The sequence below is a fragment of the Colletotrichum destructivum genome, chromosome 2 (genome assembly GCF_034447905.1).
Source record: "Colletotrichum destructivum chromosome 2, complete sequence".
Taxonomy (NCBI): Eukaryota; Fungi; Ascomycota; class Sordariomycetes; order Glomerellales; family Glomerellaceae; genus Colletotrichum; species Colletotrichum destructivum.
In genome coordinates this window covers 1,132,397-1,151,454 of record NC_085897.1, presented here as the reverse complement: position 1 = coordinate 1,151,454, position 19,058 = coordinate 1,132,397, and the positions used below count along the sequence as shown (strand labels likewise).

Below are 19,058 nucleotides of genomic sequence, written 5' to 3'. Positions count from 1 at the left end.
GGTCGGGGCGCACTTGCCTCGATCTAATTTCATTTTTACCCACTAATCACAGCAACACGCCCCAATGATTGGCCAATTGCCACTCCACAGGCATTCCCCGTTGAGCTACAGCGGTCTTGTTCCAATGCCTTCTTTTCCTCTTCCTTTTCCCGCATTGCAGCCGTGCTCGCTGCTCGCACTCCTCTTCTTCGGGCGCATCGGAGGTACCTGCGCCATCCGATCAACGGAGTTACGACGGAGAGAGAAGAGACTGGAGCGGGGCGGAGCCCTCGGGATTTCGAGATGCCAGTCGAACCATTTTCCATCCTTCGTTGGTTGCCACCAATTACCGATACCGATACCCTCGCACCGAGGGCGGCATGGCATATCCCAGCTTCGTCCATGCGTTAGTTAGCCTTTCCTGCCGTCTGAGGATCGCCACGCATATGGACGAGCCGATCGTTTGCTCTCGCGATTCTCCGTCTCCGCCTCGCACCGACGGCTCGCTCGTTGGAGAATGAAGCCGAATTTCAAGAGACAACCGACGAGTGGACAAGTGGCCCGTCCAACGGAGCAACCCCGTTTCCATCTCTCGGGGTCCGGCTTGGGGCCCGTCACTGAAGTCCCGCGGGCCTGGTAGCTCCACTTGATGGTCAGTGATCTTCCATGGGCCGCGAAGCCAATCAAACCGAACCTTTCGACCCGATGCATCTCAGTTGGGGGAACTCGAAACCACGACCTGAACGACCCTCGGGATATGATGCAACTTGTCCTTCAGAATCACGGCTTTCACCAAGTCCAGTATTGCCTCACCTACTGTGTTACCCGACAAGTGATGATCTCGTCACACTCGCACTCACCCCTCAGCGCGAGAGGCCGCAATGAGCGAGTGGGACCGAGCCGAGAGAGAGTAAGCAATTCGGCAATCCAATCTCACGGCCCCTAACCCTTCCGGGAAGCTCATTCGATATGACGAAGCCCCTCCCCTAGAGTCTCCGCATCCTCTCGTGCCGAACAATCATTACTTGGCGTCCTCCTCCAACACCGGTGCATAGACCCGGACTCGGTCCGCGAAGACCGGACTTGTGGACACTGCCCGGAGCTTTGTTAGACACATTGTGGCCCATTTCGGACTCGGTCGTTTCGACAGGCCCCCCACGTCATGCCAAATACCGGCAAGCCAAGCCCCAACTGCCATCTCTGTCGCCAGAGGAGGGTCAAGGTTAGGAAACACGCGCCCAGCCCCTCCCTCTCCGGCAACCAAAATCGTGATTCATCTTCGTTCAGCTAACAGCGTTTGGACAAGTGCGATCTGGCTCGGCCACAGTGTCAGCGATGCATCAAGTACGGGGTCTCGTGCCCTGGCTATCGCGACGACCAGGACCTGCTGTTCCAACACACCGATGCTGCCGCCTATGAACGGCGCCGGCGGAAGAGGCAGCAGCAGAACCTCCCGCTGTCCGCAACGGACACTCTGGAGGTGATTACTTTCACCTCGGTCTCTTCGCCGTCGTCCGCATCGTCTTGGGAGTCCGATAACTCAGCTTTCCGGTCTGTTGGTACATCCCCCCTGCCTCTCTTGAGAACGGTTCGTCAACACTGGACAGCCGAGTCCGTACCGCTTGTTATCGGCCTCTACTCGAGTTTGGATTTCCTTCCGGGACTGTTCAGAGGCGTTGGGCAGGACCACTGCCTCCGTCTCGCCGCCCATGTCTTCACGAGAGCCTATGTCATCAACCGCTTCAGGCCACAGACGGATTACCGTGAGCTGTCCATGTTTCTCGGCAACGCTCTGGCGTCAGTCCAGGACGCCATAACGAGCCCCAGCACGTGCACCTCTGACTCCACAATCATCGCCGTGTGGCTGCTAGGGAACTACGAGGCAAGTCTCGCGAAACGACTGTGACACATCCATGCTCAGCATTCCATCGGGGGGACCCGCGCTGATATTGTTGTGACAGCTGATGATGGGCGGCCTGGAGCGGCGGTCCTTCGTTACGAGCCATGACCGAGGCTACGCTCCCGAGACTCCCTGGCACATCCATGGCAGCGGCATCTTGAGCTTAATGCGCGCAAGGGGCGACCGCCAGCTGTACACAAAGGCCGGCCGACAGATCTTCTGGACCATGCACAACATGATCGTGAGCAGGCCCGGCAGGCATGCCAACGTCCATTACGCTAACAGGAACCAGCAAATTCAGCACACCATCACGAACACGCCGTGCCCACCCGAGTTCGACCACTGGCTCAACGTCATAGAGCAGACCCTCCAGCCCGCCGAGGCTTTGTTCCTGCATACTGGTCGGTACATTTCCTCGGCATGCTCTCTGCTGTCCAGGTTGATCCCCATCGTGCGGAACGTCGACTTGAAGCGGGCGTCCGCCGAGTATGACCAACTCCTATTCGAATGCGATCTTGCAGAGCTTGTCATGTTGGAATGGATGAGAACATCCCCCGAATACCTAGTCGACCCCGGTCCTGTCCACACCTACTTCTGGGACTCGTGGCGCAGCGCGCGCATCAAATTGCACCATATGATCATCCTCCTCGCTAACCTCGTCGAGCACGCACCAGATTGTGCTTTCGATCGTGGAGCGTTGCAGTCGCGAAGACGACTCAGCGCGGAGATCATTGCGGTCTCAGGCCGGGATATCGTCGACGGCATCCCGCCATCGCTGGGCGGCAAGTCGTCCGCTTCTGACCCGCGTTCGCCGGCGACCTACCTTGAGGCCGTCCGGCTGGTATGGCCGCTGAGCCATGTGTACGTCATTCCGACAGCGCCGCGGCACCTGCGGATCGCCGCGAAGGCGGCATTGCTGCGAATTGGCAAGGAGAATGGAATATTGACAGCCTTGAGGCCGCGAGCGGGCGGTGCTCTTTTCCCGTCCGAGGCTCTAAAAGGCATGCCGGTGGATGACTTGGGCGACGGAGATGGTTGAGATGGTTAACTGTGTGACGGAAGTGAAGGCAGGCAGGCTGTCCCTAAATGTGGCAGAGAGCTGGACAAGACCTAACAATGGTTGTTATCAATCGCTCTCTGCTTTCACCACCTCAGTTCTTGATGGCCTATATGGATCCCTTGGTGATAGGCCTGGTGCGTGGTGCTGTCACCGTAGCACTTCACGTTGCTGCTTTAGGGCTGACCTGTCTGTCGGAACGGATCGAGAGACCATGGAAGACATGGTGAAACGGGCGATAAACAACTGAGACAAGCAACACCGGCATAGCCCCTTTGGTTATTCTTGCTCTATCTTGTTCAAGACGGCCACCAACACGAGTCAACGACTGGACCTCCCTTCCGCCTCCTGATTGGCCATCATACGGCCAAAAACAGCAGAGTTGACCTAAGCCCACGCAGCTCGAGCAGAATCTCTGGCAAGTATTGCCGCAAGGGTCCAGTCCAACGAGCCTCGCGCCCGCAAGCAAATCATCGAATCCATCTCCACAGCTCCAAGGCCACGAAGCTTGTTTGGACGTTAGTGCTGATCCCTCGAGCCTCTAGCCGCAAAGAGGCTGCGGCCCGCCCGACGGGCTCATGTTATCAGCACGTCTGCCACGGCATTTTTCATGCTGGCGTAAGCCCGCCATACCGAATTGGGAAATCGATTCGACGGCCCCTTGAATGGGTGTCTTGTGCCGATTTCCGAGTAGATAGATAGGCTAGGCTGCTCAGCACCTGCTCAGCCACCAGACGGGCGGCGGGCGCCCTCATGGCACATAACGAAAGATCTTTTTCAAGCCGTGGTTCCGCGGGCTTGCATGTATTGATATCAACCATGCAGCTCGTCAACGCGCCGGTCGTGGGTCGTTTTGAACTCGGTCGTGACTTGGGATGGAATGGACAGGGGTTATCGAGAAAATGCGAATGCAAGCGAATGCGGTGGAGGATTCATTCTTGACTGGCTGCCTACTGGCCCAGCGTGAAAGAAGCAGAACCGTCGATGGAAGACGAAGAAGAGGGATAAATACGCTGGCCCCGACTCTCTGGACATGCATGGTGTCTCCCGGCTCTTCAGTCTATCTCAGTCTAATTTCAACTACCCAAGTCTACGTAACACAATCAGACATGGAAACATTTCTCAGGGCCAGAGCGGAAAGCAAGTCGAGCAAAGATGGCTGCCCAGATATCTCCCTCGTCGAGAGTCAGTAATCACAACTCATAGGTTTTTGTATGCACCGATAACTAACACCGCTCCCCAGATGCGGCAAAGCCCTTGTTCGGCAACACGTCCTTCTACAAGTTCAACATGATATTATCGGGCAGCTTTACCGCCGCATCCTGTCTCATCATCTTCACCCTGATGTTTCTCCACGTGACGCACCTTAGCAAGAGGAACGAGCAGATCAAGTACGCACCCCTATCCATCCCCCCCGTTGCGTGAAACGAGCTCTAACAATCGTCAGGATTCTGCGCATCTCGCTCATCATCCCGTTCTGGTCCATCATCTCCTTCCTTTCCATCTGTTTCCCGTCGGCCGAGGTGTACCTCCACCCGTGGCTCGAGTCTGTCCAGTCCATCTGCCTGGGCACCTTTTTCCTGCTGCTGTGCGAGTTCGTCTCGCCAAGCGCGCAGCACAGGGACGTCTTCTTCGCCGCGCTCACGGTGAAGAACAAGAAGGCGGCGGACGGGGAGCAGAATGGTCTGGAGTGGTTCAGGGTACGCCTCTTTTCCGACTTGTAGACATACATGTCCGTCCGTCCGTTCGGTTTCTAACACGGCGGGGTAGAAAATGTGGTTCGCCGTCTTCCAGTATCCCGTCGTTGCTCTGCTGGTGGCCATCTTGACCGCCATCACGCAAGCGGCGGGGGTCTACTGCGAGTTTGCAAGCAAAGCACACTATGCCAAACTTTGGGTGAGTATATGATATCCACTGGCCGGTTGTTCTGATCTCATGACTTGTGCTGACGACCCGAAGCTGTCCATCATAAACAACGTATCGCTCACGTTGGCCATCATGACGGTCATCCGCTTCTTCATGCAGCTGAGGTCCCAGTTGGCGCACCACCAGCCCGTCGCCAAGTTTCTCTCGTTCAAGTTGGTCGTGTCTCTGACTTTTATCGAAAATGTAAGTCAGAACCCACTCCTCCTCTTCGGAGTCCAGCAGCAACAAAACGAAAATCACCACTCACACGTTTCCCCTCAGATCATCTTCTGGATCATTCGCGACGTCGGCGCTCTGAGCCCGACCCCGACGCTGACGGATGCGGACCTCCGTATCGGCATCCCGTCCATGCTCGTCTGCCTCGAGATGCTCCCGCTAGCCATCTTCTTCCATTACGCCTACTCGCACCGTCCGTACGTCATTGGAGGCGGCGGCGCCCGCCCGCCGCTCGCCGACGACCTCGAGGCATATGAGCCCCGGACGTACTCGGACGGGCCCGCCGTGCTGTGGGCGCTGGTCGAGATGTGGAATCCGGCGGAGATCATCGAGGCCATCCGGTTCGGGCTACGGATGAAGGCGGAGGAGCGAAAGCAGCGGAGGTCTCGGAAGGGCGGGCAGAGCGCGGCGTCTCAGTGGGCGGACGAGGAGCGTTGAGCCGAGCAGATAGACAGACACGCGCACACCCATGCAAGCGTACATACACAGATACGCCATACACGCATAGAATTTCTTGTACATACATATATACACGCAAAGGCATAGAAGACTGAAGGGACTGGAGACACGGTTTGTGACTGTGCTTTTCTAGCATCTGCTTTGTAGAGAGCGAATGTATATCTCTCTGAATTACTGCGCAACATTATCTGCCCGGGACACGCCTCTTTTACAGAGCGTTGACCTTGGCGGCGTGCTCGTAGATGAGCGGCTGGGCCTCGGCGTCGTCCAGGTAGATGGTGAAGCCGTCGTTGTGGTTGCGGCCGTACGAGTAGCCCGAGTAGCCGTACTGCCAGTACATGTCGGGCATCTCCTCCTCGAGCGAGATGGCCTGCCACTTGCCGAGGACCTCGGTGCGCGGGGTGTCGTCGACGCGGCCGAGGTACTCGAGGCGCTTGTCGGGCGTCAGCCAGCCGTACTCCTCGTGGACGACGGGCTTGCCGACCCTCCGGCCGGAGGCGGCGTGGTCGCGGATCCACTGCTCCGTCCACTCGACCGTCTTGCTCCACCAGTCCGGGTACGAGTGGAAGGTGCCGAAGTCGATGTGCGGCAGGGCGAGCTCGTGGTCGAAGTCGCTGCCGTCGGCGCCATTGTATGCCCAGTCGTCCGAGGGCACGTTGAAGCCGCCCTCGCCGCCCCAGGTGACGAGGTGCTTCGGGTCGAGGCCCTTGACGAAGGCGCTCATCTCGGCGATCCAGGCGCCCAGGCGCTCCGGCGTGCAGTCGCCGCTGCGCGGGAGGTTGCGGACGCCGTCGGCGCCGCAGCGCGGCTCGTTGCCAAGCTCCCAGGCCATGATGGCGGGGGAGTCCTTGTAGCGGGTGACGAACTCCTTGACGTAGCGCTTGAAGGCGTCCTTGATGACGGGGACGTGATAGAACTGCCGCCCCAGGGTTAGTATTACCATTTTTGTTACTCACGACAACAACACAAGAGAGTGTCCGCATCTGTGTCTGTATATGTGCGTGTGCGCGTGTGCGCGTGTGTTTGTGTGTGTTGTGGTTTTGCTCACATCGTCATGGTATTTCCCACCCAGGTTGACCGTGTAGACGTCCATGCCGCCGTAGTCAGCCCAGTTGTTGGTCAGCGCGACGATCAGCTTGATGCCGACCTTGGTGGCGGCGGCGACGACCTTGTCAAAGGCCTCGATGTTGATGACGGACGTGCCGTTGTCGTACCATCGCTGGAAGACGATCTCAGTGTCGCCGGCGCCCTCGCCGCCGTACTTGGGCAGGCCGTCGGGGTTGTACGTGGCGTTCTTGTCGTTGAAGCCCCAGGTGCGGAAGACCTTCAGTCCGGCGTCCTTTGCGGCGGTCAGACCGGCCTCGACGTCGGCTTGGTTCTGTTACATTACGTCGTTGTCAGTCTCACTTCTCATACATACAAACTCTATCTCTTTTTCTCTAGTCATGATACTTTCCCGGGTTGATAGGGTTATTGGAACCTCTACTCACGTTGTCAAAGGGGAAGTAGTAAGCATTGCTGCCCGCAAAGTTGAAGTCCTCGCCGTCCAGCTGGAACTTGGTGCCCTTGACGGTGACGAAGCCCTTGCGGATGCACGCCGCGGAGGCGGCTCCGCTGGCCAGGAGACCAATGGAAACGAGACGGGCGAGTTTGGGTAGCATCGTGGGTGAATTGTCGAACGGGGAACAAGCTGCAGGACCACGCGAGACATCCCAATTTGAAGGAAAACGTCGTGGTTGCGTGTGCCATATTTATTGATCCTGCTCGACCCGAGGTCCAACGCGAGACTTGTGACCACCATCGACGTCCTGTTCCCGTCCCACTTCCCAAACCATCACGGAGGCCGTTGGACCGCGTGCCATGGCCGCGGGCCGGGGTGGCGGAGTTGGAGATGCCAAGGGGGAGGGACGGCGCGCCATTCCGGTTTCGATCGCGGAGGGTGGCCGCCCGAAAGCTGGGGTAGGGCCAATGGTATGACATGGTGAGGGGGACATGGGCAGACCGCCACTGGGGGTGCGATCGTACCTGGTGTAAGCTGTTTCAACTTTAAATCATCGTATGCGCCGTTTTTGATGCTTATCTGGATGTTTCGAAAGAATGATGGGAAGCCACCGTGATGACGATGTGAGGTATTATAGGAGTGACGACATGGAATTTTGGATGAGTTTCCAGTGTGTTATTAGTCCATCCTCAACTCTTGCATCTCGACCTCCCTCAATTGGCACGGCCCGGAACTCAGATGGCTCGCCGGACCAACAAGCTTGATGCAATGATCGACAGAACAAGTTCACGCCAAGAAGCACATCCAGGCCCCATGGGGGGTCGTGGTCGTCTAGCCGACGGGATGAGCGTCCTGTTCACCCGAAGACATACCTCCCCCTCCCAAACCGTGGTCAATCGTAAATCCGATCCTTTTGTCTGGTACCTGTTTGTGCCTTGACCGCACTTGTGTTACCTCCCCAGTCGCCGGCAAGTCGGTCAGTCTTCCTCCTCGCTTCGGGTTCCTGGGGAAGAGGAGAGTAGCCACTCGCCATACGACGTTTCTCCACCAACGGACAGTGTCTGCTCTCCCCCTGTTACCTGTGGCTCTTGTGCGGGGTAGGAGAGGCAGTGGCATCATCCCGTTACGGTTCCCATGCTTTGAACATGTCATGTGCGCGGTTGGCACCGATGTAGATGACTGAAGACGGTTCGGGAATTCCTCTTGGGATCGGGCACATACATTGCCGACATGCCTGATATCGTCGAGATGTCCCATGCGGGGTTACTTGTCTTGATGCGGGGTAGCTTCGGCTCTTAGGTGAGTGGTCTCTGCATCTAGTTGTCGTCGTTCGTTGCCTCTGGCTTAAACAGCTCGGTTGCAATTGTTTGGAATGGCGGCATTATGCGGTGTTGGGAGACAACGGGCGATGGAGACAAGCAACGGAAGATCTGATACGCAGGCAATGACAGATCGCTGCTGACAACAGCACAAAAAGACAAATAACACACATAAGCATAATGATTGATCCTGGTGAGGAATTTTGAAAAAAATAAGGAACTCATCTGGATGACCAGACTTGCTTGGTTGCCTCGTGGCGGAATCGAACCGCCGATCTTCTCATGACACTAGAATACTAGTGAGACGCTATACCACTTAGCCAACAAGGCTTGTTCTTAGATGTTCGTCTACATCACTATTTTGCATCATCAACCCTGTATGAGTGGGCCCTAAACGCCAGCTCCATCCAACCCCATACTTCCATCCCTAGTATCAGAGAGTTAAGGGATCACTTTTTCTTATAATAGCTACTTGCTTATAAACTAAGTTAGTTGTTTTATTATTCTAGAGGACAATCTCTAACTCTTTCTATAATATCTATACTGTTAGTAGTAGCTAAATACGTAACACATTACCTTAAAAACATGTCTCTTTTAACTGCTAAGATTCAATGTAGGTTACTGTCTATTTTCTCAGCATACGCCTGTCAAAATAGAACCTTTCTTCTAACACAGTTTGCGATTTAAAATCAACACAGTCAGCCTGACAATGCTATTTTGACGTATTAGCAGGTATCGAGCGGACAAAGTCCAACCACCTTAAACAACGTCACTCTCGCGAACAGCATACTTAGCGAAGCAGTATCCGTTCCGCTTACAGCATGTGCTGTACTTTTTCCAGGGCAAAAATCCGCAGAAAGCTCCTTGCTTCGTTACAGTCCCTAAGGGATGAATATTCAAGCCTGCTGCAGATCAAAAACTGGCTACGAGTCCTATGCGGGTCATACAACGTTCCAGCTGAAATTCCGAGATCCTCGGCCGCACTTGTCAAAAGGCCGAGAGCCGAGCCCAACGGACTGTTCCAAACGCGAATCGCGATGTACCACGACAGAGATGCACCTTTTAATTTATGACGAGTGGACGTGAGAGAACACCAAGGGTTAGAGACTGGCGACTTTTCTATCGCGAGCTCGACTTGACGCCTATGTGCCGGGACCCCACGCGCAGGGTATCTGAAGTTTCTGTCTTGGTCGCGTGGACGGAGGTCCTCACAGAAGATGTACCTGCTGTCGAGAACCTGAATTGTTGTTTAGTGAACGTGTCCAACAGAGAAGCACTCTCTGGGATAAACTCAAAATCTACGTACGATCCCCTCATCGGGCATTACCCACCTCCGTGTTGCGGCGATGGAGCTGTGACGTGTTGGAACTATGGAGTCCAAAAGCCGAGGTCAGTCTTCTCCACAACTTGCTATTTCTTCCGGGCTTTGGCCTGGACACATGGTAGGAGTCGTTATCCGATGGTGCCCTCATTGGATGCTATCCATGCTGGGTGGCCTGCGCAAGGTTCTAACTATACAAGCCTGATTCCATACGACCCAGCTGGCTGTCTGTGCAACAGGTCTGTACTTGTAGACTCAACCTGCGCTAATTGACAACGTCGTCGTGTAGAGAGGGAAAATTGGGGTTGGATCCCGCGACAGGCTCGGAAAGATGGGTGAAAGTATAAGCCTGTAAAGATTTAGTTCCAGCTCAAGGCCTTGTGCGCAGCTTGGCTATGAACAACAACCTACCGCCTTTCCCGGCCCTCAAACAAACATTGCCGTTCCACCCAAGCCTCCCCCTAACTGTACGCAATGCAGGGGCGCTGACCCCTTCCCAAAAAGGACACCCGATGCACTGCACAGCCCGTCCGTAATATTTTACTTTCAAGATCCTATAGAGGGTGGGTATTGTCCGTCCACCCACCTGCGTCTTGTCTATGGAGGAAGGTGGGCAAGGTCAATGCTTGGAACACAGTTCTTCCACAACATAAGAGACAACGCGAGGAACGCCTTCGCAGAAAGGTGCTTCGATTTTGTAACATCACCAGCAAAAGGGTTGCTCATTTCATACCCTCAACGGACCAACAACAATATGGCGGTTTCTCAGGATCAACGACTTCGTATCGATCTCTCGAAGTACGAGAAACTCAGTTGCAAACAGGCAGGACACTTGCGACACTTTCACAACCTCGTAGACCAGATCGATGGAGAATGGTACGGAATGGGATCCCAGCAAGACGCTCACCAAGAGTTCCTTGACGCCTACCGATACCAGCTTGCCCAGATGTCCTATGGGGCAGCCGTGGCTCACTACCATCGCCTCCCGGCCGCCAGAAGCATCTTCAAACCCCTATTACGGCGCATCATCCACAAGATGCTTCGGCCCGAAGTCTGGGGCTACTGGTATCTCACCAGCCAGTCGGGCAAGTTCGTCGACCCGGACATCACAGAGTTGAGGAAACCATGGGCCGACCCGGTCGCTACGGAGAACATCATGTACAGCGGCCACTTGCTCCTGATGACCAGCCTGTACGCAATGCTCTTTGACGACGACGAGTTCGAGAAGCCGGGGTCCATCACGTTCACCTGGGCTCCTATATTCTGGGGGTTCGGCCCCGAGACGTACCGCTACGACAACCGGAGTCTGCAAACGGTGATTGTGGAGCAGATGGAACGCAACAACTGGGTCGGTGTCTGCTGCGAGCCGAACAGTGTGTTTGTCGTTTGCAACCAGTTTCCGGCACGTAACTTGCCATTTGCCCGAGACGCAAGCTTTTGCGGTCCCGCTGACCTGTCACAGATCATTGCGATGCGGTACAACGACGTCCGCGACGGCGTTGATACCGTGGGCCATGTCCTCGAGAAGTACAAGAAGGCAATCGCAGACCACGGGCTGCTACGCCTCGATGGACTCTACGCAGAGTGGCTGTACTTGAAGCAGGGTCGGGTTGAGCCTCCGAAGGGAGTAACTTCAGTTGCATGGTCAGTTGTCGGTGCGTACTATCGGGTTTTGATCAAACGCTTACCCAACAACTAGGGCGAATGCTTTCATGAACTCCTGGAACACGGACTTTGTCTACTCTTCGTATGACAAGCAAGCTTTGGGCTTCATCATGTCAATCAATGGCGAGTTTCGTTTGCAAGACCCCGCTGTTGCTCTGGAGTACCGAAAGCTTGCGCAAACCGAGAAGCCTGGTGAGTGTGATGAGACAGCAATGCTCAAGAAAGCTCGAGTCGAGGCGGCAAAACTGCCTCCCAATCCCTTCCCGCTTACGGCGCCGTATCTCGGTTACGTTGTGCAGTGGCTCTCTGAACTCGGAAAGGAGAAAGAGCTGAAGGATCTTCTGGAGTATGCTGATTCACGGCTTCTGCCAACGTGGGAGAAGGGTGGTCTCTTTTATCCGAGGAACAATACCACAGTGAACGGGAAGGGTGACTGGGTTCACATGGACCCCTTCACCGGGAACGCTGCGATCGGCTACGCGCGACTAAACGTCAAAGACGGCCAGAAGATTATGTGGGAGAAGCCTTGGACTCACGAGACACTTGTCAGCCGGCCGTGGATTGATGAAGTCTCCCTCTCTCAGGGTGTGGATTGCTTGCGGGCTTGCTGGGACGATGAGGAAAAGCTGTTGGTCCTGACCCTGAGAGCGTGGGACAATGAATCAGTGAAGGTGCATCCGGTTGCCCGAAACCTCTCTGCCGGTTCTTGGGGAGTATATACGCAGGGGGAGCTGGTTCGTCAAGACGTGGTGGAGGATGGGGGGTCTCTGTCTGTGGACATTGACGTGTCTAACAAAGACCTGGACATCGTGTTTCTGAAAATCTAGGAAGGTGTTTCGGGTAATATGCGATGTAACATAGTTGTGACAAAGACCAGGAAGAATGGTCAAGCTGCCGCCATTAATTTGCCGAAGGCGTCTACTGTAACTATCCCACAGCTCATTTAGGAGCGGCTCATGACGTCGTTCTGGCTTTCAGTAGTCCGTAGTGCTGGGCCGGTATCTGAGTAACAGATCACCATACTAGATCATGCCGGAGCTGAGTCCTCGGCCAGTGATTCATATTCCTCTGGGCGACGCATCGCTCGAAGCCTAACCGGCGTGGACTTTGAATGAGACGTTAAACAGCGATATGGAGGTAAAGAAGAGGCAGCCAACCCCCCCTTGCAAACCATCAACTACATACTGCTTCGCTTACTTGGAAGACATAATACGAGGACGGCCTCAGCGTGGAGCTATTGCTGCTGACGTGGCTATCATTACAGTACGTGCGTGATGCTTTGCCAAGCCGGCATTCGTGATGATTCCACGCTCATAATCGAGCAGACAGATGGCTTGTGTGTTGAACGAATTCCATCACAACATCAGAACGAGGACCCTCGTCCACGATTCCCGCATTCACACACGCGGGCCCAACCCTCCGCGATCCTATGACCGCGCCGCAAATCCACCAATTACCGGACCCAACGGCGCTGCCGCTTACCGACCGTTCATTTAAAAAGTCTGGGTAGCGCCCTCACCCCCTCCATGGGAAGAGGGGGCGATGCCCATGTCGCATCACCTTTCGTAGGGGAGGGTCACTTCGTCGTCCAAACGTCCACGGGGCCACCGTCTTCAATTTACGGCGAGCACGCTCACTCGTCGAGCCCGCCTCGAGTGCCCTCGAGGGCCTGAACGAAGGAAGGCCGCGGGACCAGTTTGCCAAGGAACATGGCTATATTTCTTTGATATCGAGAAAGCAGGGAAGCCGGGCGTCAGACTGGTTGTGTTGTCGATGTGCCGGGCTGCGGTTAATGGCCTTGAGCCGGTTGTTGCTTCGAATCAGTTGATGGACGAGACTATGTAGGGGGATCATGGCACTTCCGGAGCCAAGATCTGAGATGATGTCGTCTATATATTCGATGAACCATGCCCGACCGCCTCGTAGCTCTTCTTGACGTAGCGGCCTTACACGCTTTAAAAACAGAGAACGACAACTACTCATCAAGTCTTCTAAGCAAGCTTCGATCGCTATGAAGTCCGCCGTTCTGTCCCTGCTGGCGATCGCCACCAGCCAGGTCTTCTCGCACGCGACTTTCCAACAAATCTGGATCGACGGAGTCGACGTATGTCGTGCCGTTTCCCACCCTCTCCTGAGCTGGTCGTGCTGACTGCGTGGCAAAGTTCGGCGGGCAATGCGCCCGTCTGCCGCTTTCCAACTCGCCCGTCCAGGACGTCACCTCCAACGACGTCCGATGCAACGCCAACAGCGGCCCCGTGGCCCGCAAGTGCGTCGTCAAGGCCGGGTCCACGGTCGTTGTTGAGATGCACCAGGTATGTCGCCCCCCCCCCCCCCCTGGGCCGTCATCCAAAGCCCGGAACCTCTCGAGAGTAGCCGCACACCATGCATAAACTGACGCGTATAACCATCTTTCTCCCCCTCACAGCAACCAAACGATCGCTCCTGCGCACAGGAAGCCATCGGCGGCGCCCACTATGGCCCCGTCTTCGCCTACCTCACCAAGGTCGCCGACGCTACCACGGCCGACGGCTCCACGGGCTGGTTCAAGATCTACCAGGACGGCTGGTCTCGCAAGGCCGGCAGTATCAACGGCGACGGCGACAACTGGGGCTCCAAGGACATGAACGCGTGCTGCGGGAAAGTCAACATCAAGATCCCCGCCGACATCCCCGCGGGTGACTACCTCCTCCGCGCCGAGTCCGTCGCGCTGCACGCCGCAGGCTCGAGCGGCGGCGCCCAGTTGTACATGACGTGCTTCCAAATCTCGGTGACGGGCGGTGGCAGCGCGTCCCCGAGCACGGTGTCGTTCCCGGGCGCATATAAGGCGTCCGACCCCGGTCTGCTCGTCGATATCCATAGGTGAGTGCCCTAGCTCAGAGGCGAAGAAGAAGAGAAAGAGAGAAGAAGAAGCGCCCATGGCTCACGCGCATCAGGTCCCTGGCGACGTACGTCGTCCCCGGCCCGACCGTCTACGCCGGCGGCTCAACCAAGAGCGCCGGCGCCGGCTGCGTCGGCTGCGAGTCCACCTGCACCGCCGGCTCCGGGCCGACCGGCACGGCCTCGAGCGTCCCGCAGGCCACCGTCACCGGCGGCCTCCCCGGCTGCGCCGTGGCCAAGTTCGCCCAGTGCGGCGGCGTGGACTACAAGGGCTGCACCACCTGCGCCGTAAGTGACGTCCGAAGCGAGTTTACCCCGTGTTTGATCTATCGGTGCTGACGAACAGTTGGAAAGGCGGGCTCGACGTGCCAAGCCGTCTCCCCTCCGTACTACTACCAGTGTGCTTGAGACAGAAGAAGGGGGAGAAACCAGCGGGGATGTGCTCGGTGCAAATGACGGTGGGTGAGGGGAGGGGGACGTTCTAGATAGCCATGAAGATTCTTTTGGCACAAGTCGAGTTCGAAATGGCCTAGATAGGTGCCACTGCTATGCATGATGGTCTTTACAGTGACAGAGAAAACGATTACGCACTTTGGAAGGAATTTCGAAAGCCAGGTCCCGTTTCTGAAAATTGCACAAGAGCTCGTCATCAGTGTTTTGAGCGTCCTGGCGAATCAAGGAAGTTGAAAACGGATTAGTTCTCTGGCCGAGACGTACCGGTGTGAAAAGAATACATTGTGATGATACGTTTTAGGCTATGCTATCAGCCCATCGACACCAAGCTCTTGTAGGACCGTCCATCAGTCAATCTGGGGGCCGCCCTGACTCCTCACAAAACGATCGCTCTCCTGCTCGTATCGGCGGCTGCGGTTCGAGGCTGTCCGTCGTCCTGACGTCAACGCCGTGTTCCGTGTCGTCGTCGACAGCGGCCGAGGCGTCGTGGCCGGCCTTCGCGTGTTGGATGGCAGCCGGATCTCTCCTCGTACCCCCGATATGCCCTGATCAAGTCGCGGCGTCCCGGAGGACCCGGACTTGTTGGACGCCTGCTGCTCCCTCCACGTCCGGACGCGATCGAACTGGCTGGACCTGGGCCGACTCAGCTCGTCTGTCTTCCGCTCCTCCATCAGCTCCATCGTGTCCAGCCAGTCCCTGGCGTCCCGCGCCTGCTTCTCCGCCAGTGCGGCTCTCATCAACATCGACCGACGCCGCGCCGTCATCTCAAGAGCGTCGACGCAGTCCCCCAGCGACTTCTTCTCGGCCAAGATCACGCCGATGCCGGACATGAGCGCCACGACGGAAAACCGGTCGCCCCAGTCCCCGCGCGCGGCCGAGTTGGCGAACTCGAACCTGGTGCCCAGGTCCGATCTTGCGCCCCGCGACACCAGGGCCAGCAGCTCGTCGCCGTCGTTGACCATCTTTCTCACCTCGTCTGGTGTTCGCTTCCTCCATAGCATCCACCCGTCCGCGCCCCTCAGCCTCCGTATCTTGATGCCCCGACTGTGTCGCCACTCAAAGTCGACGTCCAACAGTCTGTCCTGGAGAGGAAATTGCATGGTGAACACCCAGCGGATGGCAGAGGCTCGCCACCACAGCAGCCGGCCGAACAGGTCCCAAATGCCGCCGGTTGGCCTCTGTTGTTCCAAAACGACCTTTTCAGTCCCCTTCCTCCCTTGTGTTTCGAACAGAACGACCTCCATCGTCTTGACCGTTTCCCAGCCCGGGCGCACCACGGTGCGATGGGTAAGATTGGCGATTTTTGGGTGCAAATCGAAGGGGCCCGCGTGAAGATTGATGCCCACATGGTTCTCGGAAGGCTCATCGTCGTTGCTCAGACAAAACAACGGCTTGTCCACGATCTCTGCAATCCCGGAATCGAATATGTTAAATTCCATAGGGATTCGTCGATCCGGCCGTTCTCGACGGCGGTCTTGGTCGTCCTTCATCGTGAACGGCGCTAGATCTGTGGGAAAACGAAGGCTAGAGGTAAATCGACTAGATGGATGCCACTGAGATCTCAAAGAAGTACTGACCCACTGGTATCGCCCACCGGCGGCGATGGTTGCGCGGGGAGAAGGTTGGGTGAGACCGAAACGATGGTGGGGACGATCTTTGCGACGCGACGTCGCTTGGTGCTGCTGGAGAAGGCAGATGGCAACGGCAGATGAACATAGCTGTCTTACAATGTCACTTTGGAGAAAATGCTACAGAGAACCACGGGTCGTAGAAACTTTAGGGGGAAGGTTCGACTCTCTCACCCGGAAGGGCCCCGGCGCCGTGTCAGTCCCGAAGGACCCACATCCTCGGCGGACAGCGCCGTGAGCTTCGGTCAAGGGAGGTAACGAGACTGACCGGACATCTAGATGGCCCACGACAAAACTACGGTATTCGCATCGTCGGCAAGATCGAACAGACAACTTAGGGGCGAAGGGACTAGGGCCTTGATGATGTCACCACCATCGTTGGACCCTGCCCATGACTGTCATGGAACAGCATTAGTACGGATAGAGGTGTTGAGATCTCATAAGGTGACTTATGCCCCCATCTGAGACATTATAGACTACGCAAAGAAAACATCTCGAGACGAATAGTTTTTGCAAGTTTGCCAGCGTTTGAGGATTATATTCAAAGCCATTTGAGGTCTACATCTAATCATTGTCTGATGAAGCAGAGAATAGTTAGTTGTCTGTCGCAAGGTACAGCGCCTCCACAAAGCTTGCCGATGGCGTTTGGATTGAGAATCTCTCAGCAACAGGCAGCATCGTAAAGAAACAACAACTCTTTTCGGGACAGGAAACTGAAATGTCGTGCCCGCAAAACAACCATGCAGACGGTGATATGGTGGTTTGGTTTTCGTCGCTGAACTTCGCAGTCGTGAGTGATCAAGGCTGTCTACCTTCTTGCGGACCAGCCCATTCAGAGGACCGCCCCCTCCCGTCAGATTGTCAATGTGTGAAATCCAATGTATAAACGGCCAGAGGAGATAGGAGAGACATCCTGTTAATAAGCGGACGCCAAGAAAAATCCGGGTTCAGCTACTTTAATAACGCGATGACGGCCGTAGGCAGTCTTTTAATCATAGCTATGACGTTCGTTCTGGTTGATGAATACAACCTTTCACCATGGTACGTGAAGCACACGCGGAAGTCTTTGGTGTTCAAGACCGAGAAGCATTTTGGAAGGCAGTTCAATTGGCCAAAAATCAACGTGATGCAAGAAGCACAGCTGCTGGGCTAGGCGCCTTCTAAAATGGAGATCGTTGCCAACTTACACAGCCACAAAGGTTGCTTATCAACATCGTAAGATGCCAAGGCAATAAGTTCCAAAGCCAAGATTTCATCCATATTTCCCTCTTCTTCGTTTTACTCGCGCTTGCCAGAGCAGAAAATAATCTAAGGTGGGGTTTCCAGCTGTTGAAGTCAGTCGATGAGGGGAAAGCAATCTCCGTAGATCTCCGGATATTCATGAAAGCTAGCATTATTCCGAATATTTCTTAGCAAATATGCCCATTGATCATCGCGATGTCCGACGGAGTGCGGGCCCCCACGGGGAGCCGATGGTCGTCAATATGGAGGCCTTGGCATATGCGAGGCTTCCGCCGAAGGAATGCCAGCTTTCCTTAGGCTGCGGACCACGAAGATATCCCGGGACGATTGACAAGCTCCGGAAACAAGACCGCCCAGCCGACGAGGGCTTGGTAGGCTGGCGGCTCAAATAGAGTGGCCCGGGTGGATGTAGTCGGAGGCCAGTCAACCGAAACCAGATGAACAAGCTCCAGAGTCGTGTTGACGGTGCGTAAGCCAAGACTATCCATTCCTAGCCTTTGTTTCGGCGGCTATGTGATTCATGGCCCGGCGCCCAGGAATGCTTGAGCTATTATCGTGGCCATCTCAACATACCTGATGCCAAGCAGCTGCAGGTGGTGGTCGCCACGCTGGCAACATTGAGCGACGGCTGATCGAGCCAAGCAAGCCAAAAACGGGCTATGGGGCCTTGGCGTTTGTTGTATTTATGGCTTTGGTTGCTTGAATTGCCTTGGGAGGGGATCCCGCCACCGAACCAAAGTCCGCTGGCTGGCGACAAAGACGAGCGTCGTTATGATTAGTGTTGCTGTCATTATACCGCAGGTATTGCACACTCTGCCCATCCTTGCGACGGACCCTGGAATCGTCGGAAACATGCAAGGCAAGAGTGGAAACGTTTCTGTCGCATACTATTCCCAGCGTTGCAAACAGCACGGACGACGTGTCACAGGCCAGGCGTTCTCTAACATGAATGTTACTTGAACGTATTGAGGAACAACCAGGTAATGTCGAGAAACGGTGTTGTGATGGCACTTCCACAGATGAAGAAGCTGGTCAAGTAGTGAAACACGATTTCCCAAAAAAGGAATTTGTATCCGCTGTCGCAAGCTCCAGACTTCTAGAAGCAGCCTTTTCCAGGCTAGCCTCGAATTGGCCTGGAATTGAGGTAGTAGCCAGGGGGTGGCAGGAGGCTCGAGGGGTGATGCCTTGGTCTAGTGGGTGGTTGAGGATAATTGGCCGATAGGCCGGCGTCGTAGTATACTACGATCCGGCAATGCCAGCTATGGAACCAGCAAACTGCCTCGAACGGCAAGCGGACAAACGTCGCAGCCTGCGGCTCACCGCCATTCAAGACCAGTCGAATGACAAGAATCACAATGATTGCCTTGTTGCGGTAAGGATCAAGATGCGCGACGGATGGGTGGCGGTAGGAGCGGAGCGATGCGACGGCGCAGACAGGTGCGTGTGAGCGTCGTCCAGGACTCCAGTCTCCAGGCAGGTAGGTGAGCACGCGAAAAGGGCAGGGATGCATGAGGA

The 19,058-nt window shown here is 55.8% G+C and overlaps 7 protein-coding genes across 7 annotated transcripts; 5 read left to right on the top strand and 2 right to left on the bottom strand.

Moving 5' to 3' along the window:
- Window positions 1-702: 702 nt before the first annotated feature.
- On the top strand, window positions 703-3,370 carry CDEST_02547 (Putative zn(2)Cys(6) fungal-type DNA-binding domain-containing protein). Its single transcript, XM_062918706.1, has 4 exons — window positions 703-1,201; window positions 1,286-1,861; window positions 1,941-2,120; window positions 2,172-3,370. Exons 1-4 carry the CDS (start codon window positions 1,142-1,144, stop codon window positions 2,916-2,918), a joined length of 1,563 nt encoding a protein of 520 aa, XP_062774757.1. The 5' UTR covers window positions 703-1,141; the 3' UTR covers window positions 2,919-3,370.
- Window positions 3,371-3,373: 3 nt separating this feature from the next.
- Window positions 3,374-4,701, top strand: CDEST_02546 (Putative organic solute transporter subunit alpha/Transmembrane protein). Its single transcript, XM_062918705.1, has 3 exons — window positions 3,374-4,121; window positions 4,180-4,327; window positions 4,384-4,701. Exons 1-3 carry the CDS (start codon window positions 3,812-3,814, stop codon window positions 4,658-4,660), a joined length of 735 nt encoding a protein of 244 aa, XP_062774756.1. The 5' UTR covers window positions 3,374-3,811; the 3' UTR covers window positions 4,661-4,701.
- Window position 4,702: 1 nt separating this feature from the next.
- On the top strand, window positions 4,703-5,639 carry CDEST_02545 (Putative organic solute transporter subunit alpha/Transmembrane protein). Its single transcript, XM_062918704.1, has 3 exons — window positions 4,703-4,832; window positions 4,896-5,045; window positions 5,124-5,639. The coding sequence occupies exons 1-3, from the start codon at window positions 4,710-4,712 to the stop codon at window positions 5,514-5,516; spliced, it is 666 nt and encodes a 221-aa protein (XP_062774755.1). The 5' UTR covers window positions 4,703-4,709; the 3' UTR covers window positions 5,517-5,639.
- Window positions 5,640-5,658: 19 nt separating this feature from the next.
- CDEST_02544 (Putative glycoside hydrolase, family 5, glycoside hydrolase superfamily) lies at window positions 5,659-7,245 on the bottom strand. Its single transcript, XM_062918703.1, has 3 exons — window positions 7,028-7,245; window positions 6,586-6,915; window positions 5,659-6,453 (listed from the first exon to the last, which is right to left on the bottom strand). Exons 1-3 carry the CDS (start codon window positions 7,196-7,198, stop codon window positions 5,746-5,748), a joined length of 1,209 nt encoding a protein of 402 aa, XP_062774754.1. The 5' UTR covers window positions 7,199-7,245; the 3' UTR covers window positions 5,659-5,745.
- Window positions 7,246-9,857: 2,612 nt separating this feature from the next.
- CDEST_02543 (Putative linalool dehydratase/isomerase) lies at window positions 9,858-12,393 on the top strand. The gene is made up of 2 exons (XM_062918702.1): window positions 9,858-11,322; window positions 11,378-12,393. The coding sequence occupies exons 1-2, from the start codon at window positions 10,301-10,303 to the stop codon at window positions 12,168-12,170; spliced, it is 1,815 nt and encodes a 604-aa protein (XP_062774753.1). The 5' UTR covers window positions 9,858-10,300; the 3' UTR covers window positions 12,171-12,393.
- Window positions 12,394-12,900: 507 nt separating this feature from the next.
- On the top strand, window positions 12,901-14,559 carry CDEST_02542 (Putative Cellulose-binding domain, fungal, auxiliary Activity family 9; the record flags this gene model as incomplete). The annotated part of the gene is made up of 4 exons (XM_062918701.1): window positions 12,901-13,447; window positions 13,506-13,655; window positions 13,769-14,202; window positions 14,277-14,559. The coding sequence occupies exons 1-4, from the start codon at window positions 13,355-13,357 to the stop codon at window positions 14,557-14,559; spliced, it is 960 nt and encodes a 319-aa protein (XP_062774752.1). The 5' UTR covers window positions 12,901-13,354.
- A 461-nt stretch (window positions 14,560-15,020) lies between these two features.
- CDEST_02541 (uncharacterized protein) lies at window positions 15,021-16,163 on the bottom strand (the record flags this gene model as incomplete). The annotated part of the gene is made up of 1 exon (XM_062918700.1): window positions 15,021-16,163. One exon carries the CDS (start codon window positions 16,161-16,163, stop codon window positions 15,021-15,023), a length of 1,143 nt encoding a protein of 380 aa, XP_062774751.1.
- Between the last annotated feature and the right edge of the window lie 2,895 nt (window positions 16,164-19,058).

What these genes read in the sequence shown, in the direction of transcription:
- CDEST_02545 (XM_062918704.1), top strand. Translation starts at nt 4,710, where the DNA reads ATGTGGTTCGCCGTCTTCCAGTATCCCGTCGTTGCTCTGCTGGTGGCC. An exon ending in CACACTATGCCAAACTTTGG is followed by an intron (nt 4,833 to 4,895) that starts GTGAGTATATGA and finishes GACGACCCGAAG; the next exon opens with CTGTCCATCATAAACAACGT. An exon ending in CTCTGACTTTTATCGAAAAT is followed by an intron (nt 5,046 to 5,123) that starts GTAAGTCAGAAC and finishes GTTTCCCCTCAG; the next exon opens with ATCATCTTCTGGATCATTCG.
- CDEST_02547 (XM_062918706.1), top strand. Translation starts at nt 1,142, where the DNA reads ATGCCAAATACCGGCAAGCCAAGCCCCAACTGCCATCTCTGTCGCCAG. An exon ending in GTCGCCAGAGGAGGGTCAAG is followed by an intron (nt 1,202 to 1,285) that starts GTTAGGAAACAC and finishes CGTTTGGACAAG; the next exon opens with TGCGATCTGGCTCGGCCACA. An exon ending in GGACCATGCACAACATGATC is followed by an intron (nt 2,121 to 2,171) that starts GTGAGCAGGCCC and finishes AACAGGAACCAG; the next exon opens with CAAATTCAGCACACCATCAC.
- CDEST_02546 (XM_062918705.1), top strand. Translation starts at nt 3,812, where the DNA reads ATGGAATGGACAGGGGTTATCGAGAAAATGCGAATGCAAGCGAATGCG. An exon ending in AGATATCTCCCTCGTCGAGA is followed by an intron (nt 4,122 to 4,179) that starts GTCAGTAATCAC and finishes ACCGCTCCCCAG; the next exon opens with ATGCGGCAAAGCCCTTGTTC. An exon ending in AAGAGGAACGAGCAGATCAA is followed by an intron (nt 4,328 to 4,383) that starts GTACGCACCCCT and finishes AACAATCGTCAG; the next exon opens with GATTCTGCGCATCTCGCTCA.
- CDEST_02544 (XM_062918703.1), bottom strand. Translation starts at nt 7,198, where the DNA reads ATGCTACCCAAACTCGCCCGTCTCGTTTCCATTGGTCTCCTGGCCAGC. An exon ending in ACTACTTCCCCTTTGACAAC is followed by an intron (nt 6,916 to 7,027) that starts GTGAGTAGAGGT and finishes GTAATGTAACAG; the next exon opens with AACCAAGCCGACGTCGAGGC. An exon ending in GTGGGAAATACCATGACGAT is followed by an intron (nt 6,454 to 6,585) that starts GTGAGCAAAACC and finishes CTGGGGCGGCAG; the next exon opens with TTCTATCACGTCCCCGTCAT.
- CDEST_02543 (XM_062918702.1), top strand. Translation starts at nt 10,301, where the DNA reads ATGCTTGGAACACAGTTCTTCCACAACATAAGAGACAACGCGAGGAAC. An exon ending in GGAGTAACTTCAGTTGCATG is followed by an intron (nt 11,323 to 11,377) that starts GTCAGTTGTCGG and finishes CCCAACAACTAG; the next exon opens with GGCGAATGCTTTCATGAACT.